General features: G+C 38.3%; 1 protein-coding gene across 4 annotated transcripts in view; it reads right to left on the bottom strand.

The window, feature by feature from the left end:
- The window catches only part of HAPLN1 (hyaluronan and proteoglycan link protein 1), a 71,381-nt gene that overhangs the window by 32,012 nt on the left and 18,540 nt on the right, over positions 1–20,829 (bottom strand). The window contains exons 1-2 of one of the 4 annotated variants that reach the window (XM_060635431.3): positions 11,102–11,319; positions 1,187–1,315 (exon numbers count right to left, since the gene is read on the bottom strand). In XM_060635431.3, coding sequence (XP_060491414.3) covers positions 1,187–1,289 — 103 coding nt within the window. In that variant the 5' untranslated portion in view covers positions 1,290–1,315; positions 11,102–11,319. Of the gene's footprint in view, positions 1–1,186; positions 1,316–1,948; positions 2,188–11,101; positions 11,320–20,829 lie in introns of those variants that run through there. The other 3 variants (XM_060635433.3, XM_060635430.3, XM_060635432.3) reach the window with 3 other exon arrangements.

Below are 20,829 nucleotides of genomic sequence, written 5' to 3'. Positions count from 1 at the left end.
TAATTCTGTGATTAGATGTTAAAGGATGTTATCCCTCATTAGAAAATCTCTATGTGTAAACACCGTATAGTCTTTGGGAGACAGCCTGGATTCTACTATACACATTCAAGGAAACAGCTGAGTCAGCAGCTTGCATAGTAAAATTTATGATTATATAATTCCTTTTCATGGTCCAACATTGGAAAACTTAAAGCTGCGGGAAGCAAAGAGAACTGAAAGAGAGATGTCTAAAATAGCTAGACGTCATCAAATTCAGAATTCGATTTGTGTGGTCATAATATACATACAGGAAAATACTTCTAGCCAGACTAGCATTTCACCTTCGCCAACCATACTTTCCAACAGTGGATGCGGTTTTTGGAGGCTACGCTTTCGACCTTGAAGATGTAACTTAATGTTTTATGTCTCTTAGCAAACTTACAATACCTCTGGTCCTCAAACCGAGCTCATCTAAAATGAATATCTTGGTGTGTTTGAACTGTTAAAGTCTATAATTCTTATTTTAATTATTCAGCCTACAAGGGCAAAGAGAGAAGCTGCAAACTATCTTTTTCTTATTGCATAAGTCTGTCGGCTTTCTTAGTGCAGGATGTCCCTCGTCTGAAGCTGGGACTGAGGAAACAGCTGCATTCTACTGCAGCCTTAAATCCTGCTACAGCTCTCAAGCTTAGGATTCAGCTGAGCTGCAAAATATGCAGGGGCAACACATTGGTCTATGGGAACTAAAGCTTTGCCAGAGGAGATTGTCGTAAAGTGAGTTACTCTTTCCTGAACCTTAGCTTGTCCCACTTTCATTTTCACACGGTTTTTCTTAATGATTACTCGAACAGAATGACCTTCCATCGTGAGTTTTACTTCCTATTTCTCCCTCCTTTCGCTTACATTTAAATAAACTTTATGCCCTTCATTCTACTTGGAAGACACCAACTGTAGTAAAAAGCCCTGAACAAATTGCATCAGCCCCTTGTGGTTGGACATTCCTAAGCCATTCTGCTTTAATTGTCCTCAATTCTTTACTATAATGCAATAGCATTCAAAAACCAGAAAAGCATGTTCACCAGTTAACAGAAAGGAAAAGAAAAAGCCAATGCAGCAGAGCTAAAATTAAGAAACACCAACCAAGCACCCCAACTCCAAGTAACTTGAAATTAATTTGACTTTCATATGAGAACCTGCGTTTTCTTACCTTGCATGTGAATAACTCTGTCATGATCTAGAGTATAGTTGTCTGAATGATGATCAGCCCAGCAGATTGAAATCAGCACCAGGAGAAGTAGACTCTTCATCATCTTTATAACCCAAAGAATCTTCTTCACTGTGAGAGCATCACATACAAAGAGGCTTGTGAGATTTGGAACCCTTTGGAGTGTTGCACTGCACAACTTATTACCGCCTTATCATCATAGAATGGGTCTGTAAAAATATTTAACCCAATCTGTTCAGAAAGTTACTGTAGCTGTCTTTGGGAGCTGAAGACTGCAGCTTTGAACAATTCCAGTTTCCCTTATGCAGCCAGAGTCCAAATAGTGTTTAACTCTATCTTTGCAGAATTGTAAATCTAGAGATGTAAATCAGTATTGTTTTGATATAGAGAGTTACAGTTAGTTACAAAAAGATATGGCAAGGATATAAAAAGACTTAAAAAATTATTTTGATCTCTGAATTTGAAGTATTACTTAACAAAACCACCATCTGACATAGCTGCCCTGCACGTGAGTATCACCGGGTCTAATTAGAAACTGAATCTTAAACCGGAGCGAATGAAAAATATTTGCATGAAACTTGACATCGTCATTCATTTTACATGTGGATTCCTAAGCAAGTTGGATTTGCTTGTTCTAAAGAAGAAGAAGAAGAAGAAGATGAAGAAGAAGAAGAAGAAGAAGAAACAAACAAACAAAAATCCCTGATTAAGTAAAAGCAGCACATTTATTACAGATTCACTTACCATCTTAAACACTGCTTGGGTCGATGGTCAAGAGTTGAAGATTATGGACAAACTAGGTTAGAGTTGTGCATGGTACCACTGCAGTCATCCTGATTGATTTTTCATTCATTCCTCCCTAAAATGCTGACGCACCAACTTAGAGTGCCAGGTGGGGTCTCTGCAGTCAGCAGAGGCACGGCTGCAGGGAGCGTCCCTGCCAGCCTCCCAGGGCAATTATGCAAATGAAGGGCTGAGACGACAGCTAAGCACAGCCCTGGTCCTAAGTGAAAGAGGCAGAGCCCTCACTTGGCTGTTCTTTACTGCGAGACCAATTTGATCAAAGGGGACACAATGCCCCCAAACGTTGTCATTGGAAGGGCCAAAAAGTGACTCCAAGTGATACAAACCTTATGACCTTGGCAATAGCTGCCAGGGAAGAATTTGAGTGTAGCTCCTCTGTTTCCATGTGAAAGCCGAGGCAAATATTAACAAGGGCTTCCTTTTTTTTCCCATGCACATCGCAGCCTTAACAACACTTGGCTATTTTTAAAACTGAAATTGCACAGCACTGGCTTCTCACACTAATTTGTTTCTTCCAGGAAAGCCTGATTCCCTGGAATACTCATTACAGAGCGCTGAGTCTGTTCCTGGAGGTCCTTGCAGGCCTGCCTTGACTCCAGAGCCTGAAGACACACAAGACACAGGCGTCCCCGTCTCTCCTGGGACAGAAATCCCTCTGCGTTCTCCTAACACTGGGCATTGCTGTGGTGCCTGTGGCTTCAGTCTTTCATGTTAGCTTGAACCCTTTTCTTTCTCTTCCTTATGACACAGAAAGAAGACAGTGGATGAGCAAATGAAGAAACTTACTTTTCCAGGACACTGAGGGTATCACTTTTAAAATGTTATTTGATTTGCTCATCTTATTTTCTGAAGTTCACTTGACCGTGTCTCTGAGGGTTTTTTGGAAATGCTTGTTGTTGTTTTTTTTAATTTTAAAAATATTAATTTTTGAGAGAGCGAGACACACACAGAGCATGCGTGGGGCAGGGGTAGAGACAGAGGGAGACTGAATCTGAAGCAGGCTCCAGGCTCTGAGCTGTCGGCACAGAGCCCAATGTGGGGCACGAACCCATTAACTGTGAGATCATGACCTGAGCCAAAGTCGGACACTTAACCAACTGAGCCACCCAGATGCCCCAGAAATGATTACGTTTTTGAAGATACTGACTTTTGTCCATAGGAATATTATTAATAAATATTACCTCTTTTCAGCCCACACTGTACTTTGGGTGAATACACATAATAAAAGTGATCTTTTCGAATTTGGAATATAATGGGGACAATTCCATACTCAAGCATAAGACAGTGGGGAAACCAACACAAGAGGTATCATGGGCTCTCTGCCTGCTACAGGAATCAAAGGAGAGGGAAATGTGGGGCCACCTGGGTGGCTCAGGTGGTTAAGCATCAACTTTGGTTCAGGTCATGATCTCAAGGTTCGAGAGTTCAAGCCCCGCGTTAGGCTCCGTGCTGACAGCTCAGAGCCTGGAGCCTGCTTCACATACTGTGTCTCCCTCTCTCTCTGCCCCTCCCCCTCACTCACACTCTGTCTCTCTCCTTCAAAAATAAACAAACATTTAAAAAGTTTTTTTTTTTAAAGGAGAGGAAAATGTTGAAGAGGGAGTGGGAGGAAAGCATGTATAATTTCATCACTTAAAGAGCAGAAAAATTCTGAGGGATCAGATGAGCAGAAGCAGAGAATTTGCTATGTTAATTTCCACATTTGCGTGGTCATTTACAGCAGAATTTATACACACACACACACACACACACACACATACACATGCACACTCTTACAGTTGTACATCCTAGACCTACAGTCATCCTCATTTCTATTCACTTCTACTTAAAGCATATTCCACACAAATTTGTGCATCTCCTTTAATTCCATACCAGAGAATTAGAAATTGTATCACTGGAGGTTCTTTCCATTGAATTAACATATTCATTGTCCAACAGCTCAATTTTAAAATGCAAACATCCCAGGTGGGGTGAGGGGTATAAATAATAATAACAATAATAATAACAACAACAGCAGTTCCTTTTACTTGAATGTCTACTATTTGCCAAGTGCTATGCTAAGCACGGTACCTACAATGCCTTGAGACTGTGAGACCAAAATTTCCATTTTTCCTGACACGGACAGTTACCTTGCTGAAGGTCACACATCTAGTAAGTTGTATTTGCTTTCAAGCAAAAGCAACCCCTACCCTGAGCTATGCTTGTTGCTCTGAAAGTGAAACTTGTTATTTGTTTTATTGCCTTTTTTATTTAGCCTCTTTAACTTGAACCTACCAAGCTCTTAAAACCTTAATCTGTGTTATATGTGAATATAAACTTTTTTTTCACAGCTTATAGATGAGAAGTCAGATGGCAGTTTTTGTAATATGACTGTGCCCTGCCTCACTTGTGATACCAACCTAGGGCCACAAACACTGCCTTGGTGCTCACGTGTGTACATACACACACACATACACACACATACACACACACACACACACACACACACTGACACACACACCATCTTCATTTTAACAAGGATATGGCACATCATCAGTGATTTGTGATTCAAATAGAAGTGTGGGTCGGTGCACACTTTCAAGCACCCTCACTGGCGTTAACGCACTCCAGGCAGGATAGCGTGGGACTATGACATGCTAAGCTCCCCTAGAACAAACTTTAGGGCCACAGTGTTCAGGTGTCGAAGCCAACTGCACTGCGACGTGAGGTCCTAGGGTGCGGTCCTAGAGCACAAGGGCTGTGCCAGAGGCCTGCGTGCTGGTGCTCAGTGGAGAAGGATGCCTCGGAGGTAGCAGGCGGTCATGTGAGGGAATGAATTGAATCCTGCTTATTTGCATTTTGTAACAACATTTTCTCTGAATATCCAGGCGTGTTAGGTAAAAAGTTTCAGTTTTTGATATGAGTAAAATTTAGGAAATCTAGGGAACCTTTATACCACCACCTATTTACCAACCTTGAATTAGCACTCAGTTCACCTGCAGTGCACACCATTGACGTCTCTTTTTATAGCCGACCAAGCCTGGCTGCCTGATGCTGCAGCCATCTTCAAGATGTGTTCAAACAGAAATGCCTGTGTTCTTCGTCAAAGACATAGGATAGGGCTGTAATTTTCCAGTGCTGCTTTGGTGATAATTAAACCGCTATTCGGAAGCAAGATAGTGTGGTCAACATAGAAGTCTAGTAGTTTGATACAAGTATAGATATACCAATACCAGTAGTCTAATAGCGAAGTGGCCAATTGCTATTTCTTTTTTTAATTTTTTTATTTTTGAGACAGAGAGAGACAGAGCATGAACGGGGGAGGGTCAGAGAGAGAGGGAGACACAGAATCTGAAGCAGGCTCCAGGCTCTGAGCTGTCAGCAGAGAGCCTGACGCAGGGCTCGAACTCACGGAGCGTGAGATCATGACCTGAGCCGAAGTCGGATGCCCAACCGACTGAGCCACCCAGGCGCCCCGCCAATTGCTATTTCTTAAACACTGCTAAAATTTGTGTTACGATGGTGGCTACACTGTGACACAAGGTAACATATAGGCTTGTCAAATCACTCTGGTACACCTGAAGCTAATGTAACACTGTGTGTCAACTCTACTTCAGTTTAAGAAAATAACAAAAAATAAAATTACTGTATGAGGTAGTAGGTTAATAAAACTCAATGGAAGGCGTGGGTGCTGTTTTCTGTGCCTAGAGGCCTATGCCACACATTTCCTGAACCCATTTAATTATTACTTCTCAAAACAATGCAATTGAAAAATTGTGTTATTATACACATTTTACAGTTACAGAACCAGAGTCGGAGTGGTGGAGTCCCAAGCACATAAAACGAGAAACTGGGGATCTGGGCAGTCTGACCCAACCCCCGCCCCCCCCCCCCCCCCCCAGCTCTGGCTTGCACTCTCCAGCACCACTCACGGCGTCTGTCCTTTGTGCCTTGAGAAAGACCTTCAACTTTCCCAGTCAGGTCTCCCAGATCTCTTACAGTTCACACAGGTTGGAATGCTGTCTTTCATCCCTTTCTCACTGGGTTATAGGAGTAGCACTTAATCACAGCCCTGTTTGCACAAGACATGTTTGAGTGCACAGTATGAATGCTTTTCTCACTGCACACCCAGCACCCAGAACCTCCCTGTGCCAAGAGGAAGAATGAATGGAAAATTGAATCTGGGAGAAATAGCTATGAGGACTAAAGCAGCTGAGACTGAGGAGAGCTTAATACTGTGTAAAGAGTTACACTTATTATTATATGAAGAATGGTAAAAGTTACTTCTTCTCCACTGAGAACTTAATGAAGTAAACCAGGTTTCAGGTTAGTACTTGAAACTTAGTTTAGAAATTACAAGAATCAATACAAAGGTTGCTAAAGATTGACTAAGAATCTCCTTTGACAGAATTACTTCGAAATAGATGGAATCTTTTCCTCTTTGGTATCTTTTAAGTCTGATCTAGTTACAGGCAGAAGAGGGTTTATGATCAGTGTTTCTTCAAACTTGGTCAGTGGTAAAACTTGGGCAATGAAAAAAAAAAAAGAAAGAAAGAAAAACAAAAGAGAAGGGACTCCAAAAGTGTAATTTTTCATTAGGTAACGTTAATCCATTAAAAAATTAGTTCTTTTTTGAAGTAACCTTTTTTTTTCTTTTACCCTTTTGCTATTAGAATGGCCTTTATTTCATGGAATTAAGAGTTGTAGACTTCTCAAATTGTTTATTTTTTGTGTGTTGAGCAATTTTTTTTTTTAAATAACCTTATGTCAGTTTCTCTGTTGTTTTACTGTTGTTGGTTGGCCTTGTTTTCTGCTTTTTAAAAATTTTTTTAATGTTTATTTATTTTTGACAGACAGAGAGACACAGAGTATGAGTGGGAGAGGGGCAGAGAGAGAGAGAGAGAGAGAGAGTGTGAAACAGGCCCCAGGCTCTGAGCTGTCAGCACAGAGCCTGACACAGGGCTCAAACTCACAAAACCATGAGATCATGACCTGAGCCGAAGTCAGATGCCTAACCGACTGAGCCACCCAGGCGCCCTTGTTTTCTGTTTTGACTCTACACATAGGTGCAATCCAGTAGTCAGACCTTTGACCCACATGATGGCTAATGAATTGACCCTAATGATGCGTTCGATTTGTTCAGTGTGCAGAGGGACACTTGGATTTTTACCTAAGCCCTGAGATTCATTGCACACATGGGGGTAGTAGAATGCAGAACTGCTTGGAATATACCCATTGCTCAAGAGAAAAGCCATAATTGAAAAAAAAAAAAAAAAGAAATCTTTGTTCAATGATACAACTCCCCTCAGGGAGTGAGTCTATATAAACTTCAAGTGAACGTGGCATTTTCGCCTGTCATCTTGCATTGTTATATGAAAGCACAAGCTGTTGCAGAAGCTAAAGAGCATTTATGATGCCCTGAATTAGACGGCCAGCCATGGTCACTTTCTAATCTGGTGGTGGTCGGTCTGTTGCTTCCTAGGATCCTCATGACTCTCAGAATAACTTGCGTCTTAAAATGTATTAGTTACTTCTTTTTCTTCCTCTGTAGTTTGAAATCACCTACTTTATTTCCAATTTTTCTCTACATTTTCCATCATTGTTTTATCTCTTCTTGTTTTTCCTCTCTACTTCTATTTCTCTATTCATTGAATATAAATCTTACCCTACCTCTCCACTCTTCTCTTCTTCCTATATTTTATTATATTTATCATATTATTCAATATTTGACACAATCATCTGATTTATCATACAAACCAGGGAATAGAATGTACAGGAAAACTATAATTACATGGAAAAACAGTAGCGTGTAAATTGGAGCTCTTCTAGGCAGATGGGGAGATAGGGTAGAAGGGTAAAAAAGGGAAGGCAGAATTTAGTTTCATTCCTTGCTTTGCCACTATCTAGTTATGTGACCCTGAGAGAAGTCATGCTTTGAAGGGGTCAAGTTTTTTACCCATCAATTGGAACAGCTGATGACAAATGTCAATGCTCTATGCACATTTTTATTATTGTTTTTATGTAATTTTTTTCCTACTGGAGAGATCAGGCCCTCCTCCAATCTACTTATATTGCATTTTAGGACTGTCCTCCTCAGCAAACAAATTCATGGATTTTTAAAGGGATGATATCAATAATACTTGTTTAAATAGCCAATTCAATTCACTTACTGCTTTTGGCTGGTTATTCTTTGCCAGCTCTCTCTGAGAGAATATTGATGGAGTTTGGGACAAACTCAGCATCCCTTCACTTAATCAAAGTGCATTTGCTCAAGCTGTTCATTGACCCACCTGAAACTGCTTTAAATAATTCTTGAGGTAAGAGTTAGACTTCCCCCAAACCATTTTTATGAAAGAGTTCTACAGTGGTTTTGTTTGCTGATAGGTTTTCCCAAATAAATTGAAACAAGGCGTGCATGAATAAAAGTAGGAACTGTATTTGATGTTTATAGTGTTCAATTCTGCAAGCTTTTGTTGAATATCTAGGGGGTGTGGAGGAAGCAGTGCATACACATATTAATAAGTTTAAGAACTTGTTTCTGAGTAACAGTCTGGCATTGCTGGATGAATAAATGAATGAAGCATATGTAGCAGGATTCTGATATGTCTAGGTCATAAACTATGTAAAACCCTAAACTGAAAGTAATACTTAAAAGTTGCAAACATGTCATTCAAAGTTTATTGGCATGCAATACCTTCCTTTGGAATTGTGTTATCTATCCCAGCTCATATTGAGGTTGGAGATGGATTTATAGATATAATATAGTATTTTATATTTATTTTACATCTTATTTGACTCATTTTTCTTCTATGAAAAGAGTAAGCAGAGTAAACTATGGGTCTCCAATGTTGTAGTGTGTCCTCTTCACCCAAGAATCTCTCGAAGTGGGTTAATACCACAGGACAGGTAGTTGTCAAAGTTCACTCACGTGACAGGAAGGAAAGAATGTACATTGTAACTATAGTAAAAGATGACTTTCTCGTGATCGTATGTTCTTAGTGACTTTTGCATGTGTAGCCACATCATATGGGTGGGATGGCATGTGGACACAGACACACCTATTCATTCTGAAATTACATACTTAAAAATGTGTTTCTCTGCACATTTATATGGACAGTCAGTAAGACCCTCCTTTCTGGTCATTCAAAGGAAATCACAGACATGCTGTCAATATATTCCAATATTCTGGTTCTACTGTTAGCATATAATTCACAGTTTGTTGGAGAAAAATAGGTGGACAAGAAGACTTATGGTTTCAAAGCCCTAGAGTGTAGAAGAAATTGCACAGTAGCTTTAGTGTATTTTTGCCAGCTCTGGCTACATACTATCTGCAGGTGTTCTCACTGTCTACTCAAAAGCTTTCCTTTACATGAGGTTTCTAAGTTTTCAGGTTCAGGCAGGAACATGTCTTCTATAATTAATAGTTTGTTTCTTAACCAGACAGTTCTTAGTAGAGGAAGTCAATAAGTACATTGTTAACATATTAACAAAAATACATTTTGATGATGGCGATGCTAAAAGAAAATCTCTTATCTTCCCTTCTATTTATCTTTGGCGAATGGATCCTACTTTTGCTGCCCTGAAAACCATAATTTTACCATAGAACATTAAAAATCAGAGTATATTTGATATGAATATTATATTGCTTGTTCTTAAAAGTGCATCCTTCATGGAATACAGAGGAAAATATTCATTTCCTATCATTACACATAAAGAAAATGGTCAAAAATCAAATCACATCATGAAGAATTCTTAAAAGATAATTCAATTTGTTAGAATATAAATTAATGTTGCTGCCACTTCTCAGGCCATCTTATAGTTTCTTTATTGTTTACTAGGCTAAATGCTGCATTATATTGACATTATAGTAATGATTATATTACAGAAATAGTAAGTCCACATGCTAAATTTTGACTAAAATAAAAATTTCACTAAAATTTTCTTCATTTCTAGCCTAGAGTAATTTCTTCAAAAACCAAACAATAAAGCATGTACCTATGTTAGCATCGTTCTGGGGGAAAGAAAAAAAAAAGCTTTCTCTGTAGAGTGAATAAGCATGCTCTAAAGAGTATTCTTGCTAGGCACACTTGTGCAAGAAAGACTTCATTTTATAATTCATTCCTCTTTGATTCCATGATCAAAAATCTCAGTAGCATCAACAACTTACGTTGAGTAATAGAAAATTAGACTTCAAAAATATTTTTTTCTTAATGTGTAAAATCAAATGACTTATTGTCATTATCAGTAACAGTAAATGATTTTTGAACATGGAACTAGGAATTTGGCACTAAATTAAGAACTCTACAAAGGTAGACATATTCCCTAGTGAACGGCAATTCAAATAGAACTTAATTAAACACAGCATTTAAAAGAGATTGAAACGAGCCCTTTAACCAACAATGTAGACATATAAACACTATTAAACATTATACAAGAATCAATATATATATAAGATTAAGAATTTAGATTGCTACCTCATTTTGTCCTAACAAATAACAAATCCAAAAACAGACAATAGCAAATAAAATAAAACCACTTCCATTTTTTATTACCCATTTACATCATTTTAAAACCATGGAAAGTAACTCCCTTTTTAATATTTTAATGTGCAAATATGAATAAAATTGAGAAATGCTAGAACTGCTTTTAAGTGTAGGTTACATAAAAACGAGTTTAGAATCTAGCTCATATGAATACTAGTAATTGGATGCAAACGTCCACAGGCCTTAGAATTTGAAAGAAAAATTTTTAAATAAAATATTTAGAAGCAGAGTTTATAAGGGTAAAAAACTCATCATAACATCACTTTCAATTAAACTATCTTTGAAAGTATGTCTAATTGAGCTAGCAAAACAATATTTTAGGACTCCGTTTCATTTAAAATCTTAGCATTTCTTTAAAAGCTCAAAAATTTCAACATCTCTCAGTTAAACATTATATTAACACTGGATCTAAAAATACAACTGCACATCATCTACAAGACAGCTTTGGTGTTATCACAGATGTAACAGTCACAAGTTTTCTACACAATGCAAAACCCAACTCTTAACTCACCACGGCATCCCACATCTAATTCTAAAATAGTTGACAAACAACAAGAATGAGGCAACTCACATATATTTTTTACGGTGATCAGACTCTGAGAAGGTGTAGAAAGATTTTAAATGTATGTCAATTCTGATTTTTTACTAAATACAAGGAAGAACTTTATGATCGATGATTTACTGAGGTATCTGATTGTACTAAGTCATGATAAAAACAAAAAAATCCATTAATGATCGTTTGCAGCAGAAACTTCTGTCTCCTTCTTGCTTGGTGCAGTCCCCACCTCTTTTGGCTGCCACTTTTAAGGTCTCTTCCAAGACCCTGAGGCAGGTTTAGTATTGGTTCACATCCTACGTCAAAGCACAATTCTCATCAGAATTCAGTTCATTGGCTTATGAGTAACAAAGCTTGTTCCAGCCCAAAAGGCTGTGTCTACACTGCACAAAAAGGGAGAATACGATATTCTTGAATTAACTTGGCAAATATCGACAGTTAAGCTCATTAAATTAAGTTTCCAAATTGATTTTATGATGCAAGATACAGCCCAAGAATTCACCTTGATAGGTTTTTAAGTTATAGTAATCTTTGAAAGTATTTTTTAAGCTTTTAAAACAAAATTATCCTCATTTACATCTTCTTTAGCTGAGGAATTTGTTCATTCTGAAAGCAGCTAAAATCATTTAAATAATCTTCTTTATAGGCACTGAAGCACTGACTTAGTCACTTAGAACTGACTACTCTAGACTCTAAAGATATCTACATAATTTATAACTTTCTTTTATAAATAACAATATCAGTTAAAACTTTTGTAGTATGTATTAGGCTTGCCTTTGACTTAGAACCAAATAATCATCTATGAGTATAAAACATAAAAGTGAGTTGTATTCTCGCAAGAAGTAAGGAAAACATGTACACCTGAATCTCAAAGGTTTTCAGTGTCCTTGAACACCATAAAATTACCACCCCCACCCCTTCCACAGACTCTTCCTTTCAACCTGGCTCCAAATTCCCACCACTAGAGTTACCAATGCTAAGTTTCTCAGGGTCTTTTCCATTTCAAATGTGACCGTGGCTTTGTAAATGTTAATAGAGGGTCTCAAGTCCCTGCAAGTGAGAGCCTAGGAGAGGTGCTTTTGTTCCTGGGTGGGTTTTGCCAAAGTTCAGAGGAAAGGAACAACTATAAAAACTATGTTTTTTACTCTTCCATAATTTTCATAGAAAGCAGCATTCATTCCACAAACATAAAAGTCCCAAATTCTCATCAATGTTGAGCAAATGACAGTTGAGAATTATTTGTGTACTAAGGACCTATGAGTAATCTCTTTTACCTTGTTAACTTTAGCAGGTATGCAGATGTATTTATACCTAGGTGATGAAATGTGATCCTGAGAATACACAGTACCTAGAAAGCAAGAGAAATGGTAACATTTGCACAACTCTTCAAAAAAGAAACTGCTGTCCAAAAATAGCACATACACACCTCACATACACAGCTCTCAGTCACTGTGCTCAGATGTTGGTAATAACTGCACACCTGAAAATAATTTGTAGTGCATGCTACAGAGCAAGTACCGAGAGGACCACTAAAGCTACAAATGTCATGGGCAATAAAATGTCCATGGCTGATTCAGAGATTGGGTTCTAGAAAAGTGTGCTTTTGTAAGCAGTCGTTTAAAGTGCCAAAGCCCCTATCAATGAGAAGCCTACGAAAAGAACAGGAGAAGAGAAGAGAACAGAAGAGAAGAGAAGCAAGAGGGGAATGGGGAACTGGGGAGATGAGAGAGAGAAGAAGGAGAAGAGGAGGAAGAGAAAGAGGAGGGGGGAGGAGGAGGAGAAGGAGAGGAAAAACCCAGCCGCTGGAAGAGAAGGAGCAGTGCTCCTTAGTGCTAATGGACACCTGAAAAAGGCGGCCGGCAGCAACAGCCCCTGGAAATGGGAGAATGACTTGAAGTACAGAAATCACAACCAAGAAAAACCCACCAGATAGGCTAAGTCAACAATCTGAGCAGATCCAGAGAGGGAAAACCCAGCTTTACATAGCTTAAGGGCCCCTAAATTATGTACTGTGCCATACGAAGCCACAATTCACGTAATTATCCACTAAGCACCACTTTATGCCAGGCAAGTAGAAATAAGGCTTCAGATCCCAAAGTCACCCTTCAGGGAGGCTGCAAAGAAGTAGCACGGAGCAGAATGCTAAGTGCATAGAGACGACTCGGGATGCTGTTGGAGAAAGAGGAAGGGCTCCCCAGAATGCAATGGGATGGGCACCCTCTGGAGTTGTAGGACGCAGCAGCCTTGGCAGGCACCTAAGCCAGCCTGGGAGGGGACAGGGGTGGTTTCGCAAAGAGGATGATGGCACAGCTGGATCTGCAAGACAAGGAGATAGAGAAGGGGGCAGAGGATGTTGCTGTCTGTCAGAATAGCACGCACAAAGGAAATGAGCTGGGAGAGGCCTTGGGGCGCTGAACGGTTGCACGAGGCCCCGCGTGACTGCAGAGTAGGATAATCAGAATAGCGATGTGGATAAGCTGGAGCGTGGTTGGACAGGCATCCAGGGCATGGGCAAGAAGGCCTTGCACGGCACGCTAATTTGCATTTTTCTTGATGCCAGCCGGTTTTCTAACCAAATCTTCACCACCACTGCAAGTGGCTTAGTTTATCTTTACATACCTCAAATTAATACCCTAAACATATAACTGCTAGAGCGCATCACAAACAGGGATTTTCTTACACGTGTCGTGTTCTATTGACTAAGGAAGATGCATCCGTAACACACTTTCCAAAGATTTCTAGTGTTTTACAAAAGTATGATGTAAACATTTCAAAGCCTATTAGGCTAACTTTTAGTATTGGGTTTCACTTACTGTTCCGAAATGCCAGATTCACACAGATGTTACTGTACGTTCAACATCAGTGTAGTCACAGAGCACACCAAAAATTTTATACATTTTCATACTGGGTTATATCAAAAGAGTGTCAAGCCACATACTTGAAAGTAGTTCTCTGAATATTGTGTGGGATTCAAGAGCAGAATATACGCCATTGCATGGGTGCTAACTACTGGAATGAAAGCTCCAGAAGGGTAGAAACTATCTACCATGATATTCCCTGGGACCCACTGGGAGTTCAGGGGCATTGGTGTTGCACTGTGCACTGCAGAATGGATGGCAACCCCCAGTGTTGTACAGTACACAACCTACACAACCATATGTTTTAGCCTTCTTGATATGAGACAAAACACACACGCACACATACACACAACTAACCTGTAGAAACAATCATCACATTTTCTACAAATGAAACAATCATAAAATTTTCAAATGATTAATGAACCACCTCAAAGTGATTCCATGTTAATGTTACAGAAGTTTAAGCCCCACTGAGGACAAAAACTGGATTTCAGAACTTTATGATATTTTATAAAGATACTCCTAGCATCGTGTGAGTTTCCTCTGAGTGTACATGAATAATAATGAATGAATTATTCAGTACTTATAGCTGATGTAAGGGTGATCCAGAGTTAACTAGTTACCAGAGTAACTCAGTTACTCCATTGCTTCTGTGGATTGCTATGATCCTTTCTCGCTTACCTCAATCTCAACCTGCCATGGGCATATCTTGCATGTTTGCTGCTCATTTGAAGCACATAATCTAACCTAAAAGACCACTTTTGGCCCAGGGCCTATGTCTTCCCATGCCTTTTCTCAAGTATGTCCACACAAGTTTTTGTAGTCCGTTTGTGGAAGAACATAGAGCATAAAAGTTACTGAAGCATTTACACAGGCTCTCGTTGCTAACTGCCCACCTCCTCTACCTCTGTCACCAATCCCTCAGCCATCTTCTTGATAGAGTATTCTCACACTGGTGGAAAATAAACATAGCATAAGCCTCTGAAAGCTTAGTGTGAGTGAGCCAATATTTCGTCAGTATTTCCCATTTTATTTCTTCACACTGGTACTTTGGAGATTGTCTGAAGTTGTACCTCCAGTGAAGGCAGAGTCAGACAAAAGTCAGACAAAAATTAGGGATGTAAAATGCAGTCAAATAGGGGGAAGAACAGGAAAGGAAAGAACAGGACTTGAGGCCAAATTTTCTATCTCATTTTCTCCTACCTGCTCATTTAAATTTACTTAAGAATCATGCCCTCTGGCCAACTCCTTGCATGATTATCTGACCTCTGTGTTAAAAAGGGAAAGACATGACCAGGAAAACAAAGAAGCAGCGGTTATGAGTGGTGAAAAGGTAGCATAGGTAACAATACCAGTCTGTCCAATATAATCACCTTAGTGAGGGGTTCTGAACTCTGCTGGTCTCTTCCTGCACAGCTTCTAGAACCTTCCCTTGGCTTATATGAGAGGCAAAGATAGTGAAAGCCACGTACTTTAATTCTCATTTGAGTTGGTAATAGCAAGAGCAGCAAAGAAATAAAAAGGCTCAGTGTGGTTGGACTTCAGGTGGTAATTTCTAGCAATGAATTCTGAAGCAACCATGTCACCTCTTCATTCTGCTGATGCTGACTAAAAATGTAGTGCAGCAAATCCAGTGCCAACACAGGCACAGGCCCCACGCCTCACGCCATCCCAGCCATTTCAGAGACTCAGCATGTGAACTCAGGAAAGTCCTTGAATCTACACTGCCAAGCCAAAGAGTGGGAGAGGAGAGTAAAACAGGTGGGGTGCAAAGTGACACAAAACAAAAGAAGGTCAATTAAATTTCAGGAAGTTCAAAGCAGGATAAGGTTTATTTTCTCCACATCTGGGAGGGTGTGTTGTTGTTTTTGTTTTTTCATTCCTGATTTTCAAGGGGAGAATTTCATTCTGTAAAAATTCCATTAGAGAAAAAAAAGCTAATAGGTTAAGTTGGCTGTTTGTAAGTTAAGATAGTTAATGTGACAGGTATTTTAAAATATATGCAAAAGAGGAAATGTACTTGAAAATACTGAAAGGACTTCAACATAACAGGTATAACAAGGGCAACTAGTTATTAAAAAGCAAAACACACCCACACCCACATACACACACACAGAGGAAAAGAGGGAAAGTCAATGATCTCACTGAATCATTAACCTCAATGATCTAGTCCAGTCAAAATCAATTTTTTAAAAACTGCACAATTGGCAAATATTCTCTCAGTATGTAGTGAATGGCCTAAGGATGCATCTGCTGTTTCTCCCATTGAGAGGAAGGGCTTGCCCCTCATTTAAGGAACCCTTGCCCAAAATTTGCATTTTTAGTGATACTGTAGGCACATCTTTGCAAAATACCCTGTTCAGCAAAAGCATAAATTTCTGTTTAGTCTCCTGCAGAATGACAGAATAAATATCTACTCCCTGGCATAGTATTCAAAGCATTTATTCAACAATGTTTTAGAAGTAAGCATATAAAATGCAATCCATAGCCCCAAATATCTTACCATTATGGAATCCAAACCAGCAATGACCTCTTGAAATCCCATTGGATTGCATTGGATGTGACACTAATGTGATTAGATGCTCAGTTTCCCCAACTAGAATGTAACTCCATTGCCCTTATTGTATTATCAGCCCTTGAATCTCCAGCATGCAGGCTGGAAGAATGTCTTCAGACTATTGTGTAAGTTATCTGTCAATTTTAATATTTTAGGACATCCTACTCTTTAATATGGATAATGAAAAAAAAAAGAAAGTATCAGGAGAATTGATTAACTTTGTATTTTTGTTCTTTGGTGTTACAATGTCTAAATTATGGAAGTGCATTTATAAGAACATTCCCCGTTACTGCTCTTCAACTGACACATCAAAAGGCTGTTTTTACCCCCTTGGTTTCATTAAGAAACAAATACTGGATAGACAAGAATTTCTAGTCACAAAATAAGCCAAATGGGATGAAGAAAATGTGTTCTCATATCCCTCAATTCCTTCCTTTGTTTCTTTTCTTTCTTCTTCCTCTTTCTAGAATACCCTGATGTCTGAGACATTTTACCTTTTCATGGATTTACATTTCAAGGCTCTCTCCTCAGACCTGCCATCCCTGACCCAAGTGATAGCTATTTTCTAACCCTCTCTACCCTTAAATCCAGTATTTCCTTTGCCTTTAGTCTTCTGTTGGTCTCTTGCTTCTTGAACAATGCCTTTGATTTTTATCTTCCATAGTGAACATTTTGGGCAGTGGGAGAAATATTTTGCTCAGGAAGTCATCCCAATGACCACTGAATCACACCATCCACCTTGGCTGCCTTTTCTGAGGCACAGGCTATGTTTATCTCTATATAGCAGAATAGTTCCTGCCATTCTTTATTTGGTTCTCTTCACCAGTTAAACTTTTCAATAGCCACAATGGATCTGGCATGAAATCACTGGCATAGTCCCCACTTTAAGAAGTCTTCATTCTTAATTGTAAAATGAAGTTGCTTTAAAATACTACCATAATTGGCAAATCAAATTCTCTCCAATAATTAAATGCACATGAAAAGCAAATGGTTGTTGACCTCTTTTGTGGGCGCCCACGATTGTGGATAATTTCCTGGGGTAGTATTTGCCAAATGTGGGCAGGTTTGAATCTTTTTTTTTTTTTTTTACTTTGGAAAATGGATATTTGAGGAAATGTTATTTAAATGGGAGACATTAGTATAGACTGAGGAGACAATAACGCTGTAAGATGATGCATTCAGGGCAATAGTGGACAGAGGCAGAAAACTTCTATCACTTTCTGCTTATGTACAATGAGAAATAGCTACTAATAATTCTACGAATAAAGCCTTAAACTAAGAAAACTAAGCTGAAGACCAGACAATATTCATTTGCTCACTGGTGCCCATTTGGCCAATAGAAGATGAAGCCTATCAGCACCATGGGGGAACTTATTCACGCTTATGTACAATTCTTAGTACAGACATTGTGTTGGTACAGAAAAAAATGCCATTTAATATGAGCTTGCCTGGAGGACTTGCAAAGTCTACAACAGGTACAGATAAAGTCTACTTTATTGGAGTTTTCTCAGTCCATTAACCAATCATTCTAATTATTAGGCCCCCATTTATATAAGATTTTCTTTTTTCATGACAAAATTAATTTGGCCATCTTTTCTGTTTGGGGTGGATGGTGGGGAGGGTTTGGAGTCACTGGATTTAGCCAAGTCTCTAACTGAATATTCTGAGCCTAAATGGTGACTCTTTTCATTGTCAAACTGTTAGGTAGACAAAGCCAGTGTAGTAATGAAAACCACAGTTATGGGTATTTGAGTAGTGACGATTACTAATATTGTCAGCCTGTCTTATGTTTCTCTGGAGGGAACAGCTGCCCAAATGGTTATTTTTTGGGCAATAAACGTCCTCAAAACGGAAATACAATTTTTTTTTCACTGACCAGCCAAGAAGTGTAAAAAGGAAAAAGGAGACTTTGGAAGAATGAAGTGCTGACAAAAACCTACTTCAACTACTTTAGTGTTTTGCATAGGGCAGGCTGTAATCGGGGGGACAGAGGGTGGATGGTATCTGTAGAACACATGGGGTGACTTCAGACTTGAAAGTAGAATCAAATATGCAAACTAAGGCCAAGTAATGGACAATTTTTCTCAGAAATGGAGGAAGTTATTTATTTGCCAAATATCCTTATATATTCTAAATTTATTGTATGCTGATTTTAATATAGAATGTAGTATGCATGTAGGCATCTATTTCCACATAAAAATAATAAAACCAAGTAGTTTACACACACACACACACACACACACACACACACACAATTACACTCAGTTAATTCTAAGTCCAAATATATATGCATCTTTAAACTTTTTTTCTTCCACTGGATTTACATAGTTTTCCCTCTTAAAAGTCGGAGATAGGAAATTCTATATTAATAAACACAAAACATTAAAATTCATCCTTCCTTAGTTTCAAAGTTAAATAACTAATATTATTTTACATTTGCAGTTTTATTTGTTCACTATTTTCTTCAAAGAACTATTTGTTAAGAGACCACCCAGAAGTTTGAACTAATTGAGGAAGCAATCTTCAGCTTACTTGAGAAGAAAGACTGCATGGAACACATTCCTGGCACTAGTCCTTGGTCATATCTACTTGGATATAATGCAAAGGACAATCATTTTGAAAATACCTTGGTCTTTTCTTTTTGCCCTTAAAAGCCCAAGACATTCATAGTTAAGAATCTCTGATACTTTTTTTTTCAGAAAAATTCCTTCATAATTTGAGGTTTAGAAATGCCAGGAATAAACGAGCCACCCAAGGAGATCATAAAAGCCAAAGTCACAGATGTAGAAACAGGTTTTTAGTAGTGTGATGAATCTGAGTTTGGGAAAAGTGAAAGATGTAATTCAAAGTAGAGCATTTAGGCCTTGGAATTCTCATTAACTATTTGGTCATGAGAGAAACATCTGCAAATGGGGACTAAAAGGTTTATGAAAAAATATTGAGGGAACACATTGGAACCTAGAATAAGAAAAATGTTGGGCAACTTCTATTTAGAGCCAAGTTAATGGTATTTTCATCAGTACAATTGTAGCATTTTAGGGTTATTAATATGAGTTTGATATTGTGACAAGAGCCACAAGTCAATTTTTTAAAGATTTTGCCCCATTTTCCTCTCTCAAATTATGATATTTGTTTGCCTTTTCTCCACTCAGGGAAAAGTACCTGATATAATTTGAAAACCATTTATGTAACTATTTGTTAGATATTCAAGCATGTTAGTATGATTAATAACTAAGTAAATCCTTTAGTACTGTCCTGTCTACTTTATTAAAATAAGTCATATATTTTTATTATCATAAGTTTCTATTTATGCATATGTGTATTACTTTAGAAAAACTACAAAAATAAAGAAAAGCAAAAGATGAAAATAAAACCATGTAGAACTTCTGCTTCTGATAAAGATGGAGTAAGAGGGGCAGGATCTATAACCTCTTGTCTAAAATAACTAAAAGGAAAATGGACAAAATATAGAAAAAAACAGCACTCAAAATGTGCTTTGTGTGTGATTGTCCGAGGTTATTGCCAAAAGAAAGTTTCCATGCTACAGTGCAGGATGATGGAGTCTACATCGATGCCACTGGAAAACTTGAGTTGAGGGGATAGAGCCCAGAGTTCTGGAAATCCAATGAAGTCAGACATCGCAGGACAGAATGTTGGAGAGGAGAGAAAAGAGAAGAAGAGAGGAGACGAGAGGAGAGGTGTGAGGATAGGGGAAGAGAGGGAAGGGGTGTGGGGAGGAGAGAGTGGCTCAAAGAAAGAACTTAAGCAATCTATACACCCAATGTGGGGTTGGAATTCACAACTCTGAGATCAAGAGTCATGCTCTACTGACTGAGCCAGCCAGATGCCCTGAAAAATTTTTAATGTTAAATTAATCCAAAAAAGAAAAAGGAGGGGGGCAGGGAATGAAGAATAGAAGAAGCGAGTAGAAAAATTACCAAGATGATAGATTCAAAACCAACAATATCAATATTTATGTTAAATGAAAGTGATCCAAATAAAACAATTAAAATTCAGAGATTGTCAGGTTTAGTTGAAAAGAAAGACTTAACTGTATATTTCCTAAAAGATAGTCACTTTAAATGAAAAAGACAAAAATATATTAAAAGTAAGAGGATGGAGAAGTATATAACATGCTAATACTAATAAAAAAAAGATGGGGAGACTATATTAAAATCAGAAAGTAGATTTCAGAACCAAAAAATATCAGCAAGGAGAAGAGGATAATTTCATAATGATAAGCTGATAAAATCATTAGTAAAACATTAGAATCTTAAAAAAAAAAAAGGAAGCCCCTAATAACAGAGTTTCAAAATACATGAAGGTTT

This window comes from Panthera onca, chromosome A1, assembly GCF_046562875.1.
Source record: "Panthera onca isolate mPanOnc1 chromosome A1, mPanOnc1 haplotype 2, whole genome shotgun sequence".
NCBI classification, from domain to species: Eukaryota; Metazoa; Chordata; class Mammalia; order Carnivora; family Felidae; genus Panthera; species Panthera onca.
Note: the sequence above shows the minus strand (reverse complement) of the source record. Positions and strands in the feature narration are given on the sequence as shown.